The following is a 27,782-nucleotide window of genomic DNA, read 5'->3' as shown; positions in this document are numbered from 1 at the left end:
GCGTGGGATGAGAGGCTGGGGGCTGTGAGAGGATGGAGCTGTTAGGGGGCGGGGCTGTGAGAGGGTGGGACTGCGAGAAGGCAGGGCTGTGAGAAGGCGGGGCTGTTAGAGGGCGGGGCTGTTAAAGCACAGAAGCTGTTAGAGGGCAGGTGTGTGAGAGGGCGGGGCCACAAGAAGGCGGGGCTGTGAGAAGGTGGGGCTGTGAGAGGGTGGGACTGTGAGAAGGCGGGGCTGTGAGAGGGCGGGACTGTGAGAAGGCGAGGCTGTGAGAAGGTGGGGCTGTGAGAGGGCGGGGCTGTGAGAGGGTGGGACTGTGAGAAGGCGGGGCTGTGAGAGGGCGGGACTGTGAGAAGGCGAGGCTGTGAGAAGGCGGGGCTGTGAGAGGGCAGGGCTGTGAGAAGGCGGGGCTGTGAGAGGGCAGGGCTGTGAGAGGGCGAGGCTATGAGAAGGCGGGGCTGTGAGAGGGCGGGCCTGTGAGAGGGTGGGACTGCGAGAAGGCGGGGCTGTGAGAGGGCGGGCCTGTGAGAGGGTGGGACTGCGAGAAGGCGGGGCTGTGAGAGGGTGGGACTGTGAGAAGGCGGGGCTGTGAGAGCACAGGGGAGCTGTTAGGGGGGAGGCTTTTAGTGTACCTGTCCACTGGGTGTCTGTATGCTGCCCAGACATCTCTCCCCCAGGCCTGGCTGACGGCCCAGGCAGCTCTTCCCATTACGGTCCACCGTGAAGTCCTGGTGAAGGGTGTGTCTGCTGTAGGCAGTGATGTGCTGGTACACACACACACACACACACACACATGCAGTGTGATCAGAAACCACACGTGCGAGGTACAGGACCCCTTCCTGTGAGAACCAGCACCCAGACATACCCTGAGGACTGCATCTCCTCAAAGGGCCTGTACCTGTCTATCTGCATCTGCATTCGGCTTTCGCTCTTCTACCCAACGTAAAACTAAAACCGTCAGCGGGAACACACGCTATTCATGGAAAAAGATGTAGTGAGACGCAGCGTGAGTGACAAACTTAACTAAAGTGGTCGGGTTGACTGTGAGAACCCAGGTCATATTGTTTGCCTGACGTAAATGGCTGAAACATTTAACTGTGTTCTTGCCTTTTATGTGTATTAATAGGCTTTCAGTCTGAAACAAATGTATCACATATGTGAGTTAAGTTTAGTCCTGAAATGTTGACTAAAATTACTAAAACTAAAACTGAACTACAATAAACTAAAACGAAATAGAAATGAGTCAGTGAAATAAAAACTAAACTGAAACTAATGAAACCACTGATGAAACTAACTAAAACTAAACGGAAATTCAGACTGAACACAGACATCAAAATAAAAATGAATTTGAAAATGGAAAACAATTATAACCTTCACACACACACACACACACACACATACACACACAGAGAGAAGTGATTTTTGTACCTTACTGTTGAAGTTGTGCAGGTTGGTGGTTAGGATCCTTCGGATGCTGTCCATCTCCTCAGGCAGTAAAGTCCTGCTCTGGCCCTGACTCTCCTCCCTGTGTCATAACGAACTCCGTCACTCGCAAACCCAACACTCACAAACACTGATGCTCACAAACCCAACACTCACAAACACCAACACTCACAAACACCTACACTCACAAACCCAACACTCACAAACACCTACACTCACAAACCCAACACTCACAAACCCAACACTCACAAACACCTACACTCACAAACCCAACACTCACAAACCCAACACTCACAAACACCTACACTCACAAACCCAACACTCACAAACCCAACACTCACAAACACCTACACTCACAAACACATACACTCACAAACCCAACACTCACAAACACTGACGCTCACAGACCCAACACTCACAAACACCTACACTCACGAACACCAACACTCACGAACACCAACACTCACAAACACTGACACTCACAAACACTGACACTCACAAACACTCACAAACACCTACACTCACAAACCCAACACTCACAAACCCAACACTCACAAACACCTACACTCACGAACACCAACACTCACAAACCCAACACTCACAAACACTGACGCTCACAGACCCAACACTCACAAACACCTACACTCACGAACACTGATGCTCACAAACCCAACACTCACAAACACCTACACTCACAAATCCAACACTCACAAACACTGACACTCATAAATGCCAACTCTCACAAACACTGACGCTCACAGACCCAACACTCACAAACACCTACACTCACGAACACCAACACTCACGAACACAAACACTCACGAACACCAACACTCACAAACACTGACACTCACAAACACCTACACTCACAAACACTGACACTCACAAATCCAACACTCACAAACACTGACACTCATAAATGCCAACTCTCACAAACACCGACACTCACAAACCCAACACTCACAAACCCCAACAATCATAAAAGCCAACACTCACAAACAATGACACTCACAAACACCAACACTCTCAAACACCAACACGCACAAACACTAACACTGACAAACCCAACACTGAAGAACACCAACACTCACAAATCCAACACTGAAGAACACCAACACTCACAAACACCGACACTCACAAACACCAACACTCACAAACACCAACACTCAAGCTGACGCTCACTCACAAATCTCAACACTCACAAACCCTACCACTTACAAATCCCAACACTCACAAACACTGACACAAATCTCAACACTCACAAACCCTACCACTTACAAATCCCAACACTCACAAACACTGACACAAATCTCAACACTCACAAACCCTACCACTTACAAAACTCAACACTCACAAACACTGACACTCAGAAGCACTGACACTCAGAACTTCATCATTTTTCAATATGATGCTGTGTGTATGTAAATGTGTCTTGACTACATGTGTGTTGATCTGTGTGTCTGTGTTTGTTGATGTGTGTGTTTTGACCACATGTCTGTCTCACGATAAAGTTCTCCCTCTTTCTCTTCTCCCAGAATCCTCCTCTCCATTCTGTTCTCTGCGTTCCAGTTCCTGATAGAGCAGCACGATGCTCGACTTGGGCTGTTTGTCCTCACGAATCAGAAACTTCTTTAGATACTTATTATTGAACTGCTCAAATCTGCACACACACACACACACACACACACATACAAGTTCAAGTTCAAGTTTATTTAGAGCCCAATATCACTGTTTACAGTCTCAAAGGGCTTTACAGGCCACAACAGTCAAATCAAAGCAGGACGGCACCCCCTGACTTAATCCTCATGGCGGGCAAGAAAAAACTCCCCAAAAACCCAAGAGGGAAATGGGAAAATGGGAGAAATCTTGAGAAGGACCACAGAGAGAGGAGACCCCTCCTTGGCCAGACAGGTGTGCAATAGGTGCCGACCACGTGGGCAGTTACAATTGAAAGTAAATTGGGGCATGAACAAAGGGGATGGCGATGCTGACAGGAGGCTGACAGGGGGATGAAAGATGATAATACCAGGATGGATCGGTCCACAGGGCGATAGGAGTCAGGATCACTGGTATCTCAGGAGTAGTATGTGTGGCCCAACAGAGAGAGAGAGAGAGAAAGAAAGAGAAAGAGAGAGAGAGAGACACACACACACACACATACACACACCTCCTGTGGAATTAATTCTGTACGTGGAAATTCTGATGCTTGGAACTTTAAGACACAGTAATAAAGACAGGAGACAGGCTTTGTAATACAGGAGGCATCAGCGTTTGTGTTAATATAACTAATGCTTCAGCTTTTAAATAAAGAATTAGTTTAAAAAGTGCTATTTTAAATCTTTGGGATTCTTTGCCAATCTGCACAGCAGCGCAATGACATTTAAGGGTCCATATCGCCCTCTGCTGGTCTGTCGATTTCTTTGCACGTTTACTTGAGGCTGTGGACTGATCAAGCTCTCAACACAAAGATTAAAAGGCATCGGGCTATGTTTAACTGTGCCGCACACCAGTCACTCTCCCTGCATGACTAGTTAGTGCTGTCAGCAGTTTTATATTGTACTGGACTCATACTTGTCCTTCCAGTAGTGCTGTCCCCAGTAGCCAATCACATCCTCCATCCCTGCCAGCAAATGGTCCAGGAGCTGTAGAGAAGAGAACGGGTCACTGTGGCATCTCTGAACGGAGTCAGAATCAGATTAAGACACAGTCGGAGAGAAAGAGTCAGAGAGAAAGAGTCTCAGTCAGAGAGAGTCAGTGAGAGTCAGAGTGAAAGAGTCAGAGAGAGTCAGTGAGAGTCAGAGTGAAAGAGTCAGAGAGAGTCAGTGAGAGTCAGAGAGAAAGAGTCAGAGAGAAAGAGTCTCAGTCAGAGAGAGTCAGTGAGAGTCAGAGTGAAAGAGTCAGAGAGAGTCAGTGAGAGTCAGAGTGAAAGAGTCAGAGAGAGTCAGAGAGAGTCAGTGAGAGTCAGAGTGAGAGTCAGAGGCAGATGATTGAAGACGGAGGTCTGAGACTCACACGGCTGTGAATCTCCTCACTGACAGTGGGCAAAGCTCTTTTCTTCCTCTTGACATCTAACAATTCCACCAGTGGTTTGATGGTCATACCCTGACACCACACACACACACATACAGCAAGAGACAGTGGGAGACATACTTAAAAACATCTCTGACTGTAAAGAATGCCTCATACTGTGTTAAATCCTGATGTGAGAAGACGTCATTGCCCATACCTGCACAAACACAGTGAAGAGTATAACCACAATAGTGGTAGTGATGAAAAGTCTCTTCTTAGGGAAGTCATCGATAAGGTAGGCCAGAGAGAAACAGATCGCCCCCCGCAGGCCACCATAGGCAATGATGAACTGGTCCCTGAATGTGACAATATTCCGCCGGACTTTGTTCACTACCGCAGTGAGAAGAAGCACACCTAAAGAAATGACAAGAGAAGAGAAGAGAAGAGAAGAGAAGAGAAGAGAAGAGAAGAGAAGAGAAGAGAAGATTTTTCATGTTAACTAGTAAGCGCTTGCTGCAGGTAATTGAGGAGGTGATGAAGCAGGTGATGAAGCAGGTGATGACTAGGATGGGGCTAGGATGGCTCCACCACCCAAGGCCTCGAGGGAGGTACCCAGGGCTCTCCAGAGGAGGCAGAGGAGGAGAGTGGAGGTGACGAAGGCCCAGCTCCACATGTGGATGGTCTGGATGGTGGAAACGCCCAGGAAGATGAAGATGAGTGTCTCACTCACACTGCTCCACATCTTCAGGAAGTATTTGATGGTGGTGTTAGACTTCTCTGAGACATTAGATTCCACATACTGCTTCATTGACACCGCGCAGGTTACAATACTGGAGCCAATACACAACACAAAAACACAAAACCCAGACTCGTCAGAGCACTGTACCAATACATTATAAAACACTGATTCATCACAACCATATCACTGATCACTGACACACCACAGGACTATCAGAGAAATGGACTATGACACAGGTAAGAACACTGCAATCCATTGCTCCAGACTCAGATTACACATTTATCTAACCTCAATACATAACAGTGATGGATCCATACTGTAGTTAAGTCTGAACCATGAGAGTCACATTACCAGAGAGTCACACAGTATGTCTGTCATAATTATATTCTCAAAGTGAGGTATGACCACAAGGGGGCAGCTCAACAACAGAACAGAACACACAGGTGAGTCAGTGCCAGAAGAAACAGCTCTGGTCTGCTGATATTTGTGTCTACAAAGGCAGTTCAGGAGGTTTTATTAAGGGTAGTTCAGTGTAAAGTGAGGTTTTGTTAAAGGTAGTTCAGTGAAAAGTGAAGTTTCATCAAAGATAGTTCAGTGTAAAGTGAGGTTTTGTTAAAATAACATAATTTTTTTTTTCATAATCTTTTACTTTCTTTTGTGTTAAAAAAACTGGAAAGTCCTATTTGGTTAATAGCACAGCTAGGTAGAGACAACTGAACAGAACAGTACAGTGTTAACCCAGAGGCAATGAGAGGGAGGTAAGGTGACTGCGTGTGACTGCGTCTGGCTGCGTGTGACTGTGTCTGGCTGCGTGTGACTGAAGACCACAGGAAGTCAGTTACTGTGGGTTTAACCATATCCTGAAAATGAATGTCGAAGACACATAACGAAGCCTACAGTTACACTCCCTTCCCAGAATTCCCATGGTGTGTTGTTGTCAGATGTGTGTTTGGACCTTTGAGAAGCTGTAAGAACAGTTTTATAGGACCCCTGTGTTGGTTTTGGTCAATACTACACAACTAAACATTTAGTCTTTACTGAACATATGGTGTTCAGTCCCAGTCACTAGCGTGGCTACGGGAGGTACAGTAGGGCCCAGCGCCAGCAGGTGACGCACACTAAACCCCCAATAGACAATAGATATTTAAGTGATAACACACAGACTCCTCCCGGCCACACTGAGGAATGCCCGTTTATGAGAGCTTCTTATTCTGACTCTCATTAGTGAACCTGCCTATGCTGTTCTAAGGTCAGTTATGAACCTGCCTACGCTGTTCTGAGGACAGTTATGAACCTGCCTACACTGTTCTGAGGTCAGTTATGAACCTGCCTATGCCATGTTTAGATACTATGACACTGTTTACTTTTTTTGTGCACAGTGGTCCACTGCAGCCTGCATTCTGCAATACTGCACAAATACTGTGGGTTTAACACACAACACGCTGACCACTGCCTGTGGTTAGCACTGTATGTAGCTATTTTAACTGAATATATTTCTGCTCAGACAAGTTTGTGGTCTTCCCATGTCATGCAAGAATCTCTTAGTTTTGCACAAAAATGATCAACAAAATACTTAGCACAGAATAAGAGTTAAATATTTACTATAGGACAGGTGTTCAATACTGGCATTTTGGTACGTATTGTATGTGGCCTCAGGGACGTGAGGACAGTAATTTTCACAGATTTGAAAAATAACTGAGTGCTATTGTTGTTGTTGTTGTTGTTGTTGTTGTTGTTGTTGTTTTCAGTGGAGCTCTTAAATTCAGGTTTCCTGAGACACTGTCTTACATTTCACTGAAAGAGAAGTTCACAACCAGTATAAACAACAACCAAAAAAAAAACATATGACACAAGCCTTTCAAAGCCTTAAGCTCTGTGATGGATTTGTGGTGTTATGTTTTGGGCCTGCATTTCCTGGAGGTCCAGTCTTTTTGGGTCATTGCCTCCTCAGATCCACAGGGGTTGAGCACAGAGGGAAATGGATGAGTTGTGTTTGTTTGTGAGGTGAACTTACGCCATAATTCCTGAAAAGTGCAGCATCTCTGAGGTGAGGTAGGACAGGTAGCTGTACAAGAAGACAAACAGAGGCGCGATGACCTGAGCCCGGGCGGTGAAACGCGTGGTCAGAGCCGCCACCAGTCCGAAAAACAGGCCCACACAAAGCCCCCCCACACCAACCAGCACAAACTGACCAGCGGCGGCCAGCACATCCACGCCGGACACGGCGGGCAGACGCAGGAAGGACTCAAACAGCTTATAAAGGACCTGCAGAGACGGAGACGGAGAGCGATGATGCGTGTGCCTGAGTACGATCACCAGGCTCGTCTGACATCACAGGTGGTGTAAGAGCCAGTGTGAGCCAAAGCATCAGCTGTGTTTGGGTACATCATTCAGGTCGACCCTCCTCTAGCCTGTGTTCAGGTCCAATCTAAAATACACTCACTGTAACTGACAATCCTATGATATGGATCTGTTTCCAACCTTATTGACCTTATTAACCTTATTAAGTGTGACAGGAGGTGAATGCAAAAGGGAAATAGTGTTGTCCTCTCACCACTGTGACAGCATCGTTGAGCAGCGATTCTCCAAACACCAGGATGTGAAGTTGCTCGTTGACTTGGATCTCCTCGAACACGGAGAGCACGGCAACGGGATCCACGGCGGCGATGAGGCTGCCGAACAGGAGACAGTGGAGGAGACTCATCTCCTCCAAACCCCAGCTGCTCACCTGGCACAGTCCATACAGCGAGACGCCGATGCCCAGGACGTTCCAGACCGTACCGAACACCGCGTACCACAGGATAGTGCCCAGGTTCTCAAAGAACAGCCGGCCCGGAAGGAAGTACCCCGCGTCCAGCACGATGGGTGGGAGGAGATACAGGAAGAAGGCGTCGGCACTCAAAACGGGCGGGGCCGTATGGCGAACACCATAGATGACCCCGCCCACAAGCAAGCCCACCATGATGAGCAGGCAGCTCTCGGGGACCAGGGCCGGGATCCGCCCGGACCAATTAAACCCTGAATGGACAGAAAAGACATTCTGGGATGAACCAGACGGGCATTAAAAAGGGCACAGGGATTGGCGACGGCTGCTGATCAACTGGCATTAAAATCAAACATCAGTGGCCTGAGTTTCTCAGATTGTCAAATGAATGGCACTGGCCAGAGACTGGCCATGCACACCCACATCCACCACTACTCAACACACAGAGAGCTCTCGGTGCTCAACAAGCAGAAAGCACCTGCATATGAAGGCTAAATGATCAGCAGTTACCTGGCCCCAGAGGCTGTGTAGGTAATGCTACGTAACAAGGTCAAAATAAGAGAGAACAGAAAAGAGGAAGAGAGGAAGCGCAGAGTGTGTCCACATGATAACATGTCCATATAGCTTAGCTAGCAGCTAGCTACTCACTTAGCCTAGCATTAAATGAACATGCCTACTCAGCTTGCACTTGGTAACTAGCTCTGTTGTTTTTTTCAACTGGCTAGTTATTGTTTCAGCCCACCCCATTCAGCAGTCCCTGATGTAGTTTTGGACATTTTATGTCTTTGACATTTTATGTCTGTGATACAGTGTGCCTGTGAAATAGTATATCAGTGTAAAATGGGCATTTTATGTCTGTGATACAGTGTGCCTGTGACATAGTATGTCAATGTAAAATGGCATTTTATGTCTGTCATACAGTATGTCTGTGATACAGCATGTTAGTGTAAAATGGCGTTTTGCATCTGTGAAATAGTATGTCTGTGACACAGTATGCCTGTGATGTAGCGTGTTGGTATAAAGTGGCATTTTATGTCTGTGAAACAGTGTGTTAGTGTAAAATGGCATTTAATACCTGCGATGCAGTATGTTAATGTAAAATAACATTGATACAGCATGTTAGTGTAAAATGGTAAAATGGTATGTTATGTCTATTGCAGACATTTTTGACTGAGGGGTGGCCCATGAGGAACAGCCATCACACTGGTTTTGTGATCTGAACAGGAAAAACTCAACAGCCTCTGCTCACAAAGTCATTTCAAAGTCATTTCAAATACGATGCCGGTAAAAACAAAAAACCCTTTATGGTAAGTTGTTTAAATGCCATTGAGATGAAACCCATGTGGTGTTAAAATGCATTGACAAATATTTCTAAAATCAGTGCCGTCAGTGAACAAGTATGACTTTTTTAGCTGTGCTGGAAAACCAGTGGTTGTCAGAGTCATGGACCGTTTGCTTTTCAGTCTCCTTCCAGAGGAGAGCAGGACTCACCCAGTTTAGCCAGCGACGCCAGCATGATCCAGAGCACAATCTCAAATGGAGCCTGGACGTGGTGGTAGTCCACGTCGAAGATGTGTAAAGGCACCGGGCGCACAGCTCGGGCATGATCCCCACTGGGAATCGTATCGCTGCGGTTCAGCTGTGGATGTAAGGGGTCCTGACTGGAGGTCAGCGCAGTGGATAGACCTGTGAGAACAAGGCAAGCCAGGGAGAGAGGCAGCAGGACACTCAGCATTGGTGCGGCCAGGCTGGGGTAAGACAGGAGAGTGGGAGGGCCGAAGTCTGTGTGTGTACCGCTCTCTTTCAACACTCCACCCTGCTACAACACAGCCTGGCTTCACAGCTAATGGACACACTCAACACTAATGTGCACAGGAATCCCTGATCCAGCACTGTGACCCAGTCATCTGTGACAGGCTTTTAAAGGGGAGCTACACCAAACAGTGGAGCTGAACAAACTCAGCTCAGACTGTGTAAAAGGCGGTCAGCACACAATTAAGTCTCACAGCAGACACAGAATCACACGATGGAGGACTCACCACGTAGGGACAAAATTCAAAAGGCAGGTTTAACAACAGTTTATTACCAATGTACATTAGCCAAAGAGAACAGCAGATGGCAGACACACACATTTTCCAATACAGATCCCCGTTAATCTCCCCCTGTGACTGACACCATAGTATTCAGGGCTTGTTTTATAATTGTCGGTCTCTTTTTGTCAAAGCTATTATATGAGAAAGAAAATGGACTCACACACTGCCACAGTGCCTGAAGCTGCCTGTCAGGAGAGGCCTGACATTAAGGATTAACTAATTTAGGATTAATTCCATGTCATAACATGTTAACAGCAGTGACAGAGACTGCCACCTCCACCCTCAGCACTGCCCATAATATATATGTGTGTGTGCCTGTGTGTGTGTGTGTGTGTGTGTGTGTCTGTGTGCGTAGATAGACAGACAGACAGACAGACAGACAGATAGATAGACAGACAGACAGATAGACAGACAGATAGATAGACAGACAGACAGACAGACAGACACATAGATAGATATGTATATGTATATAAGGAAGCTCCGATAACAATCAATGATGAAGGGATGTTTGGAGGTTTCCCTATAAAAATGAGCTGATGGAGTGATTGACGTGTTCTCTGTGTTCCCCTGAGCTCTTCGACTGCTCTGCGTTTGAGATCCGTAGGACAGGGGAGCTGAAGTGAGAGCTCTCTGGTCGGCTAGACCCTCGCTGGGTGTTTAAGTAGCTGATGATGCTGTGTGACGTGTCTGGCTCCAGGCCCAGCTCCAGGCCCAGCATCTGACTGCGCTGCTTTGGGCTGGGCTGAGGGAGTGGAGGCAGCAGGCTGCAGCCCGGGGAAGAATCCGCACACGCCAGCTGCTCCTGCAGGTACTGACTGTACACCTCCTGCAGTTTCCGGTCCAGGTAAACATTAAGCATGGAGTTGGTCATCGGCTCACCGAGCGGCGTGATGCTGCTGTCCATCACCATGTAGCCGTCGTCATGCAGGGCCCCAGACCCAGGAGGTACCAGCCTTAGCTGCTGGGGCGCTGAGTCCTGTGTGTCTTGGGTCAGACCAAACTGGATGTCCTCAGGGTTCAGGTGCAGGGAAAGCAGTTCCGAGGCATTCTTCCTCATCTGCAGGTCGTTGTAGCAGCCACTGCGGTGCTGAGAGGGGGACCACGCCTGGCCCTGGTTCTGAGTCATCTCAAAGCTGGAGAGCTGCAAGTCTTGACTTTGGCGAGGTACCGCACTAGACTCCACTCTCTGGACCATAACGGATCCGTGGATCTTGGCTGATTCTTACAGAGCGAGAGATTTGTAAAATTAATGTTGATTTCAATTTAGTGTATTGATTATAAGTGCCTGACATTGAAATATTATCCTGTTATGAGCTAGACAATATGAGATGAACTGTATGGTGTGTAGCACAGCTAAAACAAGGGTTTCTGTTTCTGCCGTTCTTCAAACCCCACGGAGGACACTCCTACCTCTCACCGCTGACGGAAAGCGCGCGTCCGGAGCGGAGCAAGAAGAGTGCCGGCTGCTGCTGCCGCTCAGCCGTGATGAAGATGTGTCATCATCATCCTCTCCGTAGCCAAACACCTGTAAAAAAGTCTCTCCCAGCATGCTCGGTCTGGCCAGCCGAAATATCAGCCTGGTCAGAAACACTGGACAGAACTGTTTTGGATTCCTCTGCACTTCTGCTGTTACAGCTGCCTCTGTTCTTCTGAAGTGAGAGACTCAGGAAAGTGAAAGGCAGTAGTGTGTGTGTTACTGAAGAACATCTCCTTTTGTTTTTCAGGAACGGGAACTGAAGCTCACACAGGGCTGAGCTTATGGTGGGAAATGAATTTTACGTGGTAATTTCCAGTTGGTTTCGAAAGGAGTGAGGAGAACACTTTAAAAAACAACCAAAAAGTGTCGGTCGGTCGACATTGTTTTAACACGGTTTAATTTCCAAATTCACCTCACACTCATCACGTGGGTCCTCGTGTAACGGTGGTCAAAGACTGATCAAACTGTGCTTCATCCTATCACTCTATCAGTGAACAATCATCTGTCCCTAAAACAGCATGTTTGGCTTTAAACCAAGTTTTAGTTTCATTACTTTATCAGAGTCATTTCTATTAATGTTCTAAATGAATGGGGTTGAACACTGGGGCCTTCTTTCTCTTGTCTGTTGGACTCATCTGTTATTGATTTCTCAGAATGCTCTCCACTTTTCTCACGCGATCATATAGAAACATGTACGTTATATGGATATTTTCAATCATTCTGTCTTGATATTGTCCATGCTTGAGTATTTTTAGATCAAAAAAATGAATGGAAATTGAGAACTTCCCACTGCTAATGCTAATGAAAGCTAAAGGTCATGGAAACCCAGTCAAGCTGTTTTTGCAGATGTGCATTTTCTCCAAAATCTTATTTCATCTGTACGGAGTCCTTCAGACATTTCCATGGTTCTCCACTATTTCATCTGTACAGAGTTCTTCAGACATTTCCATGGCTCTCCACTATTTCTTTTTCTTTCTTTTTTAATCACTGTGTTACGTTGGCTCTGGAGACCAGAGACCATAGACAGAGAGAGAAAACAAACAACACCCTTTAACAAAACATTTATTAGAATTTTTGGCATATTCTTTTTTTTGCTCATCAAATACAAAACAATCTGCACTAATACAAAACACAAAAACAGGGGACAATGAAAGCGTAAAAGTCAAAAACGTATGTCAAAGTAAAAAATGCCACATTTCAGACTACTATGTCCAGCCCTGTGTGAGCTGATGGCTGATGTTCATATAGGCCACATAGTGTGTCATTATAATGAATAGCCCTTAACGAGGATACATGGCCATTACTGCTCTAATGACTAAACTTGGGATTGGGGGACAGGACAAGAGTCCTCAGGAGAATAGCATTAGTCACACTGTGTGTATAATGTTATAATAGGCACTGAACAGGACATTACAGCTGGCACCTTATAGACAGTAAATGAGAGAGAGATACTTCATAAACAAACGTTAAGGAGTGGTACATGGCAGGCTTTGTGCTTAGACATGCAGCAAAAGAGAGTGTGATCTGTCCTCGAATTACAAACAATGCTGTCCTTAACAGGTCTAGACATTCCATGCTACGTATTCCTGTTAACAGGTATGCACAAATTATACACCAAAGTTTGTTCTTCATATTGTCTTAAGGACAGGCAATCATGAAGGCCATTAGTACCCATCTGACTGAATAGTCAGATTTGTCAGAGAGGAATGTTGACTAAAGAGACGTGTCATGGTTACGTGGAAAGGCCCGGAAAGCACTGGACTCTCGATGCAGCACCAGAGACTACTGCTGCTCTTTTTTGGCTAGTGCCTCCGCCTCCTGAGGAGAGAAGAAAGGGTTAAAACTCACCTCACGATTCATGCGAGACTAACACTTATGGTCTCGTTTACTGATGAGAAAAACAGTGTCATTTGGAGATATGACTGAAACACTGGTTCACTTAAAGCTACATTAAGTATCAGAAGCACTGAGATCATTTATGAGGACAGATATTCGCTCTTAGCCGCTGAAACTCCATTAGCCTTTACAGACAGAGTCAGTCTGATACAGGGCCATGAGCGCTGCTCCTGAATTAGTGTTTGCAGACATCAAGCCCTAAGGGACACTACACCACACCCACTGCGCTTCCACACCAACATGACAGGGGGTGAGAGAGAGCCAGCTTAGCCACCATCTCAGTCGGCAGCTGGCCTGAGGTCAGCTGTAACATTGTTCTCAAAATGGTAAAGATGACGAGTGAGCTCGGCAGTGCTGATCTGAGATCTGTTGGAGAGAGTGAGGGAGGAATTGGAGCGTGTGGAATGTCGCCGTGCCCACTGAGGCGTGATCATGGCATTTCAGAGTGGCGGCTTCATTAACAGCGGGACTACACAGGGTCATTAGCGTGTCCAGCCTCAGTGGGGTACAGCCAGGCTTCCAAATCCCACAGGGCAGCCGCCCTCCCTCCCATCTCTCTTAACAAGCTTGGCTCCATCCCTGTGTGTGCAGACGTGTGTGTGCGACATGTCAGAATGAACACTGAACACTCTCTCTGTGGCACACGTACCTTTGAACCAGGAGGGGCAGTCAAACCTAGAAATGCATACACAGCGTTATCCTCTCTGGCATCAAAGAAGTCCTGATAGTTCTGCAAAGAGAGAGTCACAAAATGTCGTGTGTTGCTCGAGTAAATTTCTCACTCATTAAATGCCATTCAAGGCCAAAGTTCACCGGTGAAGCCTCAGCACTGTAAATGTGATATTGTGCTGGTGTGTCCTAGTCTGTGAGAACACCCAGGCAGCCCCCCCTTGAGAACCGGATACATTTAGCGTCTGTGCGTGTGTGTCACACATATAAAGGAGAGCAGGCAGGACCTGTAGGAGCAGGTCTTTTTGTCCTGCAGCCAAAAACCTCTTTGTCTGTGGAACTCAATGCAAGCCGCTGCCCTGAGGCTCCAGGCCGTGAATGTGTGCATACAGTCACCTCAAAACATCAACTAGAAACATATTCTGCTAATAAACAGCGGAGCAAGGCTGATTCACGCATCCTCAGAGTGAATGTGAATGTATGGTAGTCTGTGTGTCCCACTGCAGTAGCACACACCCCACAGTACTGCTCCTCGTTAAAGATCTGAGGGGGGAGGGGGTTCCCCGTCGCAGGCCGGGAAGACTCTGGAACGTTCTCCCTCATCCATTTCCTGTTCTCTTCGTTGGCCGCAATGTCACACTCTTCAAACTCAATCTTATTGGCTGACAGGAAGCCCATGACATCTTGCTGCTGTTTCTTGATCTGAGTGAGAGAAGGACAGAGTGAGAGGAAGGGGTGAGAATGAGACTGGAGCGAGACACCAGACACCAGACAGATCGATTTTAGGAGGGTCCTATGGCTGACTGTCTTCACTGTCTAACAGTATATACAGAGCCTTGTCAAGAGGCTTTTTTTTAAGGTTGCATGACAAGTTGTTTTCACTTCTGTGAGCTCTTTTGTGAGTTACAGGAAGTTTCATAGTTCTTAGTTTCTCTTTTTCAGGATCTGGTTTTAAATCTCACTTCTCAATAACTTCCTGTCATCCAGCAGAGCAGCAGCAGGTCTGAGACCGGTTTTCCTCATCCATTTCCATCATTTATACATTTTTACAAAATGTCACAACTGATCTCAGACTAGCTGCTTAACCTTAGATCTGGACCGTGGGGAGCTGTCTGAGCCCCTTTCAGACGAGCAGCTTTCCCTGTGCTCAGTGGAGCAGTGGTGTATCTCTGAGGTTTTGGGAAGTTTGAAGTGCAGAGGAAAGGTCTACGCTAAAAACACCTGACAGCTTTAGACGTAGCAAATGACGAATTTTTTGTGCTTTTCTTATCTCACCTTACAGTCTTGGCATTTTATAAGTATACAAGGGCAGTAATCCAGCTGTACACATAACTAATGTTATGACGTCACACAATGCGCCAAATTTTGCAAAATGCAGACATATGTTTGAACTGTAGCTGCTGCACTCTGGAGCAGTCTTTGGTACAAGAGTGGACAAAACATATTACTGCCGTGATTGCTTCAGCGTTAACAAATTGAGTTATTTAACCGACAGCCCTTCTTGTATTTCCCAACACAGTCTAACAGTCTGTTGTGAAACTCAGTCCAGCTGTCCCTGCCCTGCGACGACGAGACCAAATGATTTGGGGGAAGTTTGGATGGTGGGAGTGGAGGAATGTGCAGTGCACGTCAGATGAATAACTCTGCGTGGTGGAATGCACAGCGGAAAGCAAGAATTATCATCAGAATTAGAGATAAAACTCAGACAGCGGTCAGGACAGAGACAGGTCTGCAGAGGAAAGTCAAACTGGACAACAACAATCAAACTAGACAACGGTCAAACTGGACAACAACAGTCAAACTGGACAACAACAGTCAAACTAGACAACAACAGTCAAACTGGACAACAACAATCAAACTGGACAACAACAATCAAACTAGACAACAACAATCAAACTGGACAACAACAGTCAAACTGGACAACAACAATCAAACTGGACAACAACAATCAAACTGGACAACAACAGTCAAACTGGACAACAACAATCAAACTGGACAACAACAGTCAAACTGAACAACAACAATCAAACTGGACAACAACAGTCAAACTGGACAAGAACAATCAAACTAGACAACAACGGTCAAACTGGACAACAGTCAAACTGGACAACAACAATCAAACTGGACAACAACAATCAAACTGGACAACAACAGTCAAACTAGACAACAACAGTCAAACTGCCACAGATTAGCTTCACAGTATTCCCCTCTTTTCGTGACATCATAGGGTTGAGGCCCATTAAAAGGGTTTAGAAAGCTGATCCTAGGCTGAATCTAAGCAGAGGCCCAGTGGTGTGATCACTGGATACTGGTTTGCAGAGCAAGGCATGTCTAGGACTCTGAGGAAGAAGAATGACCGTAGATGGAGACACGGAAACAGACGATCTGCTCAGACTCTATCAGAGGAGGAGGGAGTAGGTCAAACACACACCAAATATGGACATGCAAGGCAAGGCCAGCCTCCCTCAACTCTAAAATACCTCATATCATCCTCCGAACATACAGGGGAACACAGCGTGACCCTAAGCCCGGGAAACTCAGAGCCGTCTCCTCACCTTCAGCGGGAGCCTTTCTCCCTTCACTGACATAACAGACAAAAACTGTTTCATACCTGTCGGTTTACACACCACTCCTGCACACTGAGGGTCACTCACGCAGGGATTTTCATGAACATGAATGATAGGTTTGTCATGCGTCTGGGCAGTCCAGTGAGGGCGATCCTTAGAGCACAGCAGTTTTGCCTATGCAAACTCACCCTGTCTGGATTTGTGTATGCAAACTCACCCTGTCTGGATTTGCCATTTCAGGAGGTATGGAAGACGTTTATGTAAAAACAGCTGACAGCTGCACTGTGCCTCTGTGGCCTATGGAATGCTGGGAAACAGGTAGCACCATTAGCAGAGGGCACATTACACAACTTTTCCTGAGAGGGTTGCCTGACTAAACGCCCACTGTACCAAAGCCAAGCTAAATTCATTTGGAAGGGAGAAGAGCCAAAGGCCATCCACTCTGAGCTCTCATTCTACTACGAGCCCTTTTCTCTGTCAGATTTGGCCCTGGGCACAGCGTACAAATGCCACACACCAACTCAAAACTGGGGCAACAAACATCACGTAGCACGTATGGTCCTTAATCAGTTACATTTGGAGAGACAGGCCGAGGAGAGACAGGCCGAGGGGAGACAGGCCGAGGAGAGACAGGCCGAGGAGAGACAGGCCGAGGAGAGACAGGCCGAGGGGAGACAGGCTGAGGAGAGACAGGCTGAGGAGAGACAGGCTGATGATATAATAAGTTAAACTACATTCCTACAGAAACAGACAGAGCGACTGCAGACCACTCTTATTTCAGCTGCCCTCTCACAACAATAATAATAATAATACAACACCTGCCCTCTCACAATACTAATAATAATACAACACCTGCCCTCTCACAATAATAATAATAATACAACACCTGCCCTCTCACAATACTAATAATAATACAACACCTGCCCTCTTACCAACAGACAGCAGGTCGTTGGCAATGAAACAGACGCTCCGTAAAGTCCCTGAAACTTCAGTAGTTAATGACTGACTGATCAGTAGCACAGTCTCTTGGGACAGCTGTACTAGACAAGAGCATTGCTGTTTCACCTGTTTATAATTTTTAGTTTGATCCTCTCTCATCAGGAGAACAGCAGAGATGTTTCAGAGTGTGATAACACAGCGTGTTCCCCAGACAACCACTGACACACAGGTCTAATCCTGGCGCACTTGGTTAAACCACACAGAGAGACAAAGGACTGAAATATAATCAATACTGATCATGAGTAATGGCCAGCAACACTGCTCCTCTGGGCAGAGAAAAACAAACACCGAGATCATTAAACATTTATCATGCTTAGCCTTTCACCGCTCAATTCAACACTGCAAAGATAACCACCTCCAAACTCCACATGTAACCAACTCCAAACTCCAGAACTGATTCTACTCAAAATGAAAGATGTGTTGTCATGGTTATGACACATGATGAGTGCACTGATGACTGGGTTAAAGTGAAACATAAATAAATAAAAATAATCTGATAAGTTCTTCCTCATTATGCAAATCAAACAATCACAGTCTCTCTGAAAGGAGCTATGAGGTCTGACGGAGGAATGAGCGCAGGGCTATAACACAGAGAGTAAACACTGAACAAACGCACACTGGAACAGACTGGAACACACTGTAACACACTGCAACAGACTGTAAAAGACCGTAACAGACTGTAAGAGACTGTAAGAGACTGTAACACACTGGAACAGACTGGAACAGAGAGCGTTGCCATGCCCACCACTCCCTAACATATAACTGTTCTAAACTTTATGTCTCCTCTCTATTACAACCTCAGAAAAGTCCCCTCTGTGTGTATAAAGATCGCTAAGTTATTAGATATTTGGTAATATGAAAGCAGGCCAGGGAGGAGGTAGTAAAATGGAATGATGCACTGAAGGACCATGAAGATGGCGTCAATCCAAAAAACACACGCCTTTCAGAGAAATGGGGTCAACAGTTTTAGAAAAACAGGCTAATGCTCCGTATCTGAATCCAACCCTCTCTCCCTGCAGGTGCCTGCAGCTGGAACCTAAGGGCCCTGAATTTGCTTCTGTTAAATGCCCTGTCTGAGACAGCACAGGGGAAGACTGGCACAGGCCTGCAGACTGAGGGGGTGAGTTTGTCAGAGTTTAAATAGTGTAAGGAAACATGGTCTCAACACTAGGAACATGGTCAGCTGCAGAGAAGATGCTCAGCGAGGTGAACGTGAACTTTACGTCACTGACCTGACATGGATATTGTGACTTCACAGGACTGACAGGTTATATCGTGAATCACTGGGTGTTTGTCTCCTGTTCAGTCATAAACATCTGACCCAGATTAAGTAATACACACATTGCCATCATAAACCCTGTCTTATGCTGGGAAACTGAAACTGTTTTGTTCAGGACACATCTCTGCATCTGACCTTGGCACTGGAGATAATGAACTTGGTCTCTGATAGTCAAAAACACACAGCATACTACTCACACAACAACTGCTTTTCTTTCACTCACTCCATGAAAGTCTGCACACAAAGTCTCTCTCTGTAAATATTAGGTCATTTTTTGTTTATCGGAGCTGACTCTGCCCAATGCAGCACTAATGAAATCAGGTTTTTCAGAGTTAAAGTGCAGAATGTAGCAGAATGGATGTGTTTCAATGGCAAAACTCCAGGATCATAGGAGTGGTGTGCTGCATGTGGGTGATATGATTCAGTTACTGTGAAGGACAATGTTCAAAGGGTGAGTTTTCTGTAAAGTACATTTAATCAGAATGATACGTCCAGAGTTTAATTTACGGTTAGACAGAGTAATAAATAGAACAAACAAAGAAACAACAGCAAAAAACTGACAGCTGTATGCTACAGAGCTTGGTCAAAGCTCAAGCCTGAATTACAATACTCTATACAACTACAATAGTCAGTAACTGTATACATTCAGGCGATCTGTGTGTGTTCCAAATAGCCTAGGGAAGAGAAAACATGTGTTTGCATTGGTTTGAATAGAACATGATTTCAGCCCCTGTCTTTCCCAGAATTCCACGTTAACATAGCCAATTCGTCATGCATAATGCAGAACAGAGTATGATGAGAAAACGTGTATTGTATCACACAGAGAACTGACAAACACACACCATCTCCCATATCTTATGTTGGTTCAAACACCAGCCAAACAAGGCACTGCTACACTGCAATAACAACGCTAATACTAATACTACTACTGAGAATAATAATAATAATAATAATAATAATAATAATAATAATGATAATAATGCCATTGTGGATCTTGGAGGCGTTGTACACTGATGTCATCGTTAGAGGATAGAGGGCAGGCCAATACGTGTTGAGGAGAATCTCATTTTTATCAAAACTACCAAAAAAGAGGCGTGCTCCTGCTGCTAACAGATGATTTCCTTTGTTAGGTTCACTCCCCAACTTAGGTGACACAAATGGGCCACACGAAAAATAGTCTTGCCTTCTCTGGTTTTCTTCGCGTTTTGACCTCTCAACTAACAGAGCTCCCATATGGCGTATTTGGCCAGATCGCGAGCTGATGTGTAACTGATCTTACGTAAGTACTCGGAGCATAGCATCACCCCTCAACTTCCAGTGACTGAGAGGAGCCACCCAGGAAGCAGGACTCAAAATGACATCTGCGTCTGATTCCAGTGATGCCCCTGTTCGTGAGGGATTAGACAAAGATCAATAATGATGCGTAAGGACAAATGCTCTTATGCCTTTAAAGCCGCTTTCTGACACGACTTTTAGATAAATGAAACGGACACCTTCACGCACTAGTTCAAACGTGACATCAGTGAATTCCTCTCCACACACCGGCGGAGCATTTTAATTGGTTTGCTCTACACCAATACAAAGTAACAAAACTAGCGACCTCTCCGCTTCTCCCTTGGCCTGTGCTCTGGTAACAGTGCCAGGCACACTCATAGATCAGGAAGTGGTTTAACGTGCACAGTGAGAGAGAGAGAGGGAGAGAGAGAACTTGCCACATCTCCTTATTTAGAATTATTTATTGAGCGCTATTCCTCTACTTCCTATGCAGCTGCTCCGTAAGATGACAGCAAGAAAGGGGCGATCGTCGAGAGCCCATTACACAGCATTCTATGGCATCTGCACAAAATAAAACACCAAACGGACAAAGGATGAGATTGCGGGATGCCCCTACACTGAAAACTAGTTGTAATCCCAGTTGTGCAGATGGCGTGAAAGCAAAGAAATATTAAGATGTGAAATATGTGTAAAAATTCAGCAAGACGCCTTGCAACGACCCCCAGTTTACAATAGGCTGTATTTACAATAGACTATCCCTCACCGAGAAAGACCGACGCTCTGTTGTCCGTGCTCCGCTCTGACAATAATTAAGCGACATCTGCCAATGCATAATTTAATCATTTCACAACGGCGCTTAGACTTTTTTATTGTTGGGTGTTTTGCCAATAAACGCTCTTACCGAGGTCGATCCAGATGACGATGCTATGTAAACTTTGATCACCATCTTTTATAAATCCTTGTGAGACGAGGATGATGTCTAAAAACAAATGGTGCTCCCGGGGAATCACTAGATGCAGTCTGTTAACAGTAAATTGGTAAAGGAATCTGATGCCTACTTGGGGGTGAATTTGAAATCTTGCAGCGTAAAGAATCTGCGCAAAGCTTTCCTCTCAAGCCCTTCACGAACTTCACAGTTCCCCCGCCTCTGTTCCCTACTCCGCCCCTTTCGCCTCAAACAACCAAGGTGTGTAATAGCTAAATTACTTGTTAGTAACTAGTATTCTGCATTAATAAGGTCGATAAGACATTCAATTTACACATCCTAACAAAGACTGATCATGGGGGCGATCCTGTTAAACGCGCTGCAGGCGAAAGAGTAATTTGACAGTTTCAAGTGAAACTAGTTGTTACCATGAATTGTCATAACCGGTCCATCTTGTCAGTTGCTCTGGTGGTTTTCTTCTGTTTAATCATTTGAGCATTTGAAATGACCACAGCTGTATAGTACATACATACAGTTGTATAGTATATACATACAGCTACACATAATTACACTCAATGGTAAAACTTGATTAAAATCCTCGCTTCCTTCTGTAGCTACAGTACAGTGAACTGAGGTAGGAGAGAGCTGCTGCAAATAGCACAGCACCCTCCAGCGGAGGAAGAAGTAAATTCTTCATCTATCCTCTACCCCATCTGCGCTTAAACTTGTAAGATTTTCTTTAAATGTCGAACTTTGTTATTACACGCGAGACATTATTAGTGTCAGATTTACTGGTATAAGCGAATAATTATTAATTATCGTCAATTGGAGATTTTGGAGAAAAAAAAAACTCTGACGTAGCATTGGTGTCAGACAAACCCCGAGATCTGTCTGCCTGCACAGATCCCCGTAAAAGGATCACAGCTCTCTGGCTTGTGGTAAATGTTGGGCTGTATTATTTGTGAACCTGTCCATCGTTCATCGTACTTTTAGGTTCTTTTAAGAATTTGTAACACACCATGTCTTAACTCGACCGCTCGGAGAACCTTATCTTTACGCTGGTGGGTAAGTGGTGACGTTAGATGTATGTGGAGAGCTCGGTCATCACTCATTGTTTCCTGACTCAGTACAGACACTGCCTGCATTTGACAATGTCGACCGACAAATATGCACCGGGCAACAAGGACGCCATTTTGGACCCAAATTTAATCAAGGAATTTACCTATGTAGGCCTTTTTCCTTTTCTACTTAAGGGTCATCATCAAATAATGAAAGGCTTTGGGTGTCTGTAAACTAATTTTTACTCGATGGCCGTGATCTCAGAATGACTATGTAAGCAAAATGATTCAACATTATCGAAAGACGCACATCCAGAGAGGTATCCTTGAGAATAGATTATTTTCCTAATGCTTACCCTCCCATGCAATGAGCAGTTCGCGCGTAAAGAAAAATACCGGCTTGGATGTTCTTCTTCATCTGTGACTCTCAAATGGCAAGCACCGATTGGCTTAGCACGCATCAATCACGTCCTGGCCGCACCCCTCCCCCCATTCAACCACTAGCTTTAATGTTCCTGTGTGTTTACTACTGTATTTAGTATACGGAGACATTCGCGTATTATATGCAGAGAACTCGCCACCTAAACACTGCCTATTAGTGGTATTTTAAAGAAACCCTTCAGGAATCCAACATGCCCAAGAGAAAGGTATGTAGTTCACTGATTTTGCAGATAGTTTCACCTGAAATCAGAGAAGCGTAGCTAGCTATTCATAGCTCGCAGTTTATTGTGAAGCCATCATTACATCGAAGATTTAATTAGACTCCCCTTTGTTTTTAAATATATCTTATATATCAAAGTATTTACTCTAAAAATGCGTGTTTATTGTATTATAAAAATCTGCCATATTGCATGTTTCGCTTTTTGAACAAGTATCATTGAAGCAGTCTACCCCTCTTCTGTGGAGTCTCAAATCTAGCTTGGTCTCCATGCTGGTAAACCTCAAGCAGCCATGCTTTGCTACCCCGACAAGCCACTGTGAAAAATGGTCAAGAACAAATGGTTCTTTTATCAAATCAAGCCCCGACACAAACTGCAATACGACTCTAAAAAATGTCATAGACTATACTCTTTTAATGACGTTTGTAAGAAAACGCCTTCGTCGCCCAAAAGAGATACAAATGCAAATTTTTCTCTTTGTTCGTGTCGGCAGATGGCTGCAATAGCAGACTTTGCACGCCAGATGGCAATGTAGTGTTTTTTTTTTTACCCAGCCCCTCCCCCTATCCCAGATCTCCCTCCCATTTTTTAAAAAATTTGACACAAGGGTTGGTTGTCCAGTGTTGGACGACTAGTAGAGGTTGTGTGAGGTGACGCCGAACCTTTTCGTCTCCGACCCTTTTGTTGAAAGAAATTACGTTTTATTTTTGAACGTGTACAATATTTCCGAAAGATGTAAGTATTTTTGGCAATACACCGTTATAAGTCACGCATATATGTGCTCTAGACCGCTGCTGTAATGCCTCGTTTGGCCTGTAGGCGATCAAGGATAGTGAAATCTGCGAACACAACACCTACGGTTTCATACAGAATATGAAAGAACAAGTCGTTTAACACCATAAATGATTTAATTTTATGAAGGCACAACCAGTCTGTTTTTGTTTTTTTCCAGGGAGCTGATGGAGATGCAAAGGAGGAGGTATGTGCTATCACTACTGCTCTCCAGTATTTGTGTTATTATTTTAATGTTTCTTACTGTTTACTGAAGATTTCTGGAGTGCATCTGAGTTTTCTTAACCACCTGCTATTTCGTCCTTTCTGTTCCAGCCTCAGAGGAGATCTGCGCGGTTATCTGCGGTGAGAAGAACAAATATATGAAAAAATTTTGTTCACCTAATATTTCAAATTCTGAAAAATACATTCACGTAATTCATTTGTGTCCTCCACGAGCATTCATTTTCTAATTATACACTTCATAGGCACACATGTTTGTTGAGAGGTTAATCGAAATGTCATTTTATAGGAATTTTAATAGTATAATTGTATCATAATCCACACATGAACAGTCGCTGTGAACTCGTGAAGGACCTGTGGAGTAGATTTTGTTGTGTTTCTGAGTTTTTTTGGCTCTTCAGTTCTACGGGACACGTGTCAGTGAAGTTATGATTGTAATTTATGTTTGTGGTCACAGAAACCAGCTCCCCCCAAACCTGAACCAAAACCCAAAAAGACAGCCAAGGTAAGAGAGAGTCTCCCACTTCCTAGCCCTGCTTTCCCTCAACACTGGTTTCTCTGTGTGCGACTTAAGTGAACCTCAGTGATGAAGTGACAGTCTCTCTCACAGAAAGACAAAGCCGTCAATGACAAGAAAGAGGAGAAGAAGACCAAGGTGAAGGCCAAGGAGAGCACGGAACCTGAGGCCAATGAGGAGAACCACTCAGAAAACGGCGAGGCCAAGACCAATGCAGTACGTCTCCAAATCTGTGTCATATCTCACAGTGTGCTTAAGCATATCAAAGCTTCACACTGTACAATTTACCTTACACACCATTTGCACGTTATGTTAATATTTATGTGCATTATTATTTTAGCAGTTAGGGTAGTGTTTGGGTAATGTATTCAGTGTGGGTGGTGTTAGGGTCATGCATTCAGTGTGGGTAGTGTTAGGGTAGTGTATTCAGTGTGGGTAGTGTTAGGGTAATGTATTTAGTGTGGGTAGTGTTGGGGTAATGTATTCAGTGTGGATAGTGTTTGGGTAATGTATTCAGTGTGGGTGGTGTTAGGGTTATGTATTCAGTGTGAGTAGTGTTAGGGTCATGCATTCAGTGTGGGTAGTGTTAGGGTAGTGTATTCAGTGTGGGTAGTGTTAGGGTAATGTATTTAGTGTGGGTAGTGTTGGGGTAATGTATTCAGTGTGGGTAGTGTTAGAGTAGTGAATTCAGTGTGGGTAGTGTTGGGGTAGTGTATTCAGTGTGGGTAGTGTTGGGGTAATGTATTCAGTGTGGGTAGTGTTAGGGTAATGTATTCAGTGTGGGTAGTGTTGGGGTAATGTATTCAGTGTGGGTAGTGTTAGGGTAATGTATTTAGTGTGGGTAGTGTTAGGGTAATGCATTCAGTGTGGATAGTGTTGGGGTAATGTATTCAGTGTGGATAGTGGTAGGGTAATGCATTCAGTGTGGATAGTGTTAGGGTAATGTATTCAGTGTGGGTAGTGTTAGGGTAATGCATTCAGTGTGGATAGTGTTAGGGTAATGTATTTAGTGTGGGTAGTGTTAGGGTAATGCATTCAGTGTGGATAGTGTTAGGGTAATGTATTCAGTGTGGGTAGTGTTAGGGTAATGTATTCAGTGCAGGTTGTGTTGGGGTAATGTATTCAGTGTGGGTAGTGTTGGGGTAATGTATTCAGTGTGGGCAGTGTTAGAGTAGTGAATTCAGTGTGGGTAGTGTTGGGGTAATGTATTCAGTGTGGATAGTGTTAGGGTAATGCATTTAGTGTGGGTAGTGTTAGGGTAATGCATTCAGTGTGGGTAGTGTTAGGGTAATGTATTCAGTGTGGGTAGTGTTAGGGTAATGTATTCAGTGTGGGTAGTGTTAGAGTAGTGAATTCAGTGTGGGTAGTGTTGGGGTAATGTATTCAGTGCAGGTTGTGTTAGGGTAATGCATTCAGTGTGGGTAGTGTTAGGGTAATGTATTCAGTGTGGGTAGTGTTAGAGTAGTGAATTCAGTGTGGGTAGTGTTGGGGTAATGTATTCAGTGCAGGTTGTGTTAGGGTAATGCATTCAGTGTGGGTAGTGTTAGGGTAATGTATTCAGTGTGGGTAGTGTTAGAGTAGTGTATTCAGTGTGGGTAGTGTTAGGGTAATGTATTCAGTGTGGGTAGTGTTAGGGTAGTGTATTCAGTGTGGGTAGTGTTAGGGTTATGTATTCAGTGTGGGTAGTGTTAGAGTAGTGAATTCAGTGTGGGTAGTGTTGGGGTAATGTATTCAGTGCAGGTTGTGTTAGGGTAGTGTATTCAGTAAGGCTAATGTTTTTCTGTGTTTCGCTGTGCAGGTTGAAGAGACTCCAGCAGAATCCAAGGAGGAGCCCAAGTCTGAGTAGCATCACTGCCTCCTGTTAAACCACTCTTCCTGCCCACCCCCAGACAGGCCCCCTCCCCCAGACAGCCCTGCGGTCTCATATGGTTGCCCGCCCCTCCAGGCATATTGTTAACAGAGGAATATTTTTATCGATGATTTTATAAAAGTCTCAGTACTGATTTTTAGCACAACTAAAAGCTAAAAGAGGAGCAGCTTGCAGACTTGCAGTGGTCATATCAATTGTCTGCAAGTGGGACAAACACACTAAAATCTTTTTTAAATGGTGTTTAATGATTGTTGATAGCCTATTTGATGTAGGAAGAGCATACCTGCTTTTAGAGCTGTGAGTGTTGTATTCGCCCCCCCCCCCCCAAACCCCTCCCGTCCCTCCCTAACGCTTTATCGTGTAATGAGTGATTCTTTTTTACCTTATGTATGTGCTGTGAGTCTTCACGCTTCTGTTTTCTGTCTTAGATTTCTTTTTCGTTCATCAGTGTATCGTCCATAAATCAGAGGAATAGGAAAAAACATCTGTAAACATTCCGGGGCGGAGTTACATGGGCGGAGCTATCTTTCAACCCACCCTGCAGAAGAAAAAAAAAACTTATTTTGTTAAAACAAAAGCAGCTTCTTCAAGGTCATGCAGTAATACGAGATTTTCTAAATGACGTTTTTTTAGGATGAAATTCTCACATTTATTGAAGTATGCAGGTGTCTGTGTACCCTCTCCAATGTTCTGGATGTCTCTTAATAAAGAAAACCTCGGGAGTTTTCCTCACTTGGCTTCGCAAATCTTTTTATTTTCAGGAAACATTTTCAGGAAAAATCAGTCTCCAGACAAATCCGACCAAAGCCTGAGTGTGATTCAGGAAAGGGTGTGACCTGCTGTCACCCAGGGCTTAGCAGTCAACACACAGCTCAGAACAGCATGTCTGAATGAGCATTATTGAATTATTAATAATGAATACTGGCTACAAACACAATGGTTTCCTGGGCCTTGCCCTGTGCTAGACCACTGACGTGATTTCATGTGTTGTGTGGCAGAGTCGCTAGCCCTGTCTTTGACGTGGGACCGAGCCTTGCTGTGTCTGACTGTTTAAACATATGACTTCATCCCAGTGCTTGCTCTCCTGGTAACAAGTGAAACACACAGATCTGAGCCAGAGAGAAACCAGAGGCAGGAGGCGGATGTGTGCAGGGGAAGGTGGTGTGATGAACAGCTGGGAAAGAGTTGGCAGTGCTGGTGTCTCAGGTTAAAGCAGATTCCAGGCCACACTGTCTCTGGCCGTTACAGTCGCGTTAGTGATGTGGCATGTGTGGTGCCAGCAGAGAGTTTAGGGCTGTTTCTGCCCTTGACAGCAGGTCCAGGATCAGCTTTCCTGGTTAAAAAAAAAGTCTGATCTGAGCCCACACGAGGAATAGGATAGAGTGTGTGAGCACTGAACATAGACCAGGAGTTTGAGGTGCATCATTATGCCCAATGGTGACCTCTGATGAAGAGGAGGTCAAAGGTGACTGAGGCGTAAGTACTACAGAGCAGGAGCTGTAACACAGCAGGAAAGCTGTCTGCTTCAGACC

General features: G+C 45.1%; 3 protein-coding genes across 3 annotated transcripts; 1 reads left to right on the top strand and 2 right to left on the bottom strand.

Annotated features, from left to right (window-relative positions):
• Window positions 1-41: 41 nt before the first annotated feature.
• On the bottom strand, window positions 42-11,594 carry LOC115805128 (sodium/hydrogen exchanger 2-like). The gene is made up of 13 exons (XM_030765608.1): window positions 11,456-11,594; window positions 10,580-11,266; window positions 9,444-9,638; window positions 7,743-8,206; window positions 7,203-7,453; window positions 5,062-5,279; window positions 4,667-4,863; window positions 4,453-4,542; window positions 4,012-4,082; window positions 2,945-3,100; window positions 1,426-1,522; window positions 630-761; window positions 42-503 (listed from the first exon to the last, which is right to left on the bottom strand). Exons 1-13 carry the CDS (start codon window positions 11,592-11,594, stop codon window positions 42-44), a joined length of 3,159 nt encoding a protein of 1,052 aa, XP_030621468.1.
• A 1,044-nt stretch (window positions 11,595-12,638) lies between these two features.
• On the bottom strand, window positions 12,639-21,308 carry sh3bgrl (SH3 domain binding glutamate-rich protein like). Its single transcript, XM_030765630.1, has 4 exons — window positions 21,109-21,308; window positions 14,604-14,789; window positions 14,068-14,148; window positions 12,639-13,340 (listed from the first exon to the last, which is right to left on the bottom strand). The coding sequence occupies exons 1-4, from the start codon at window positions 21,151-21,153 to the stop codon at window positions 13,305-13,307; spliced, it is 348 nt and encodes a 115-aa protein (XP_030621490.1). The 5' UTR covers window positions 21,154-21,308; the 3' UTR covers window positions 12,639-13,304.
• A 1,392-nt stretch (window positions 21,309-22,700) lies between these two features.
• On the top strand, window positions 22,701-26,982 carry hmgn6 (high mobility group nucleosome binding domain 6). The gene is made up of 6 exons (XM_030765874.1): window positions 22,701-22,837; window positions 23,802-23,828; window positions 23,957-23,986; window positions 24,321-24,368; window positions 24,474-24,596; window positions 26,179-26,982. Exons 1-6 carry the CDS (start codon window positions 22,823-22,825, stop codon window positions 26,224-26,226), a joined length of 291 nt encoding a protein of 96 aa, XP_030621734.1. The 5' UTR covers window positions 22,701-22,822; the 3' UTR covers window positions 26,227-26,982.
• Window positions 26,983-27,782: the final 800 nt, after the last annotated feature.

This window comes from Chanos chanos, chromosome 2 (assembly GCF_902362185.1).
Source record: "Chanos chanos chromosome 2, fChaCha1.1, whole genome shotgun sequence".
NCBI lineage: Eukaryota > Metazoa > Chordata > Actinopteri > Gonorynchiformes > Chanidae > Chanos > Chanos chanos.
This window is presented reverse-complemented; position numbering and strand designations above follow the sequence as displayed.

Coding starts and splice junctions, on each gene's coding strand:
- sh3bgrl (XM_030765630.1), bottom strand. CDS start 21,153: ATGGTGATCAAAGTTTACATAGCATCGTCATCTGGATCGACCTCG. Junction 14,790..21,108: donor CGTCATCTGGATCGACCTCG/GTAAGAGCGTTT, acceptor TCTCTCACTCAG/ATCAAGAAACAGCAGCAAGA. Junction 13,341..14,067: donor CTGCCCCTCCTGGTTCAAAG/GTACGTGTGCCA, acceptor TTCTCTCCTCAG/GAGGCGGAGGCACTAGCCAA.
- LOC115805128 (XM_030765608.1), bottom strand. CDS start 11,594: ATGCTGGGAGAGACTTTTTTACAGGTGTTTGGCTACGGAGAGGATGAT. Junction 9,639..10,579: donor ACACGTCAATCACTCCATCA/GCTCATTTTTAT, acceptor TTGTTCTCACAG/GTCTATCCACTGCGCTGACC. Junction 4,543..4,666: donor TCTTCACTGTGTTTGTGCAG/GTATGGGCAATG, acceptor GTGTGGTGTCAG/GGTATGACCATCAAACCACT.
- hmgn6 (XM_030765874.1), top strand. Junction 23,829..23,956: donor ATGGAGATGCAAAGGAGGAG/GTATGTGCTATC, acceptor TTTCTGTTCCAG/CCTCAGAGGAGATCTGCGCG. Junction 24,369..24,473: donor AACCCAAAAAGACAGCCAAG/GTAAGAGAGAGT, acceptor TCTCTCTCACAG/AAAGACAAAGCCGTCAATGA.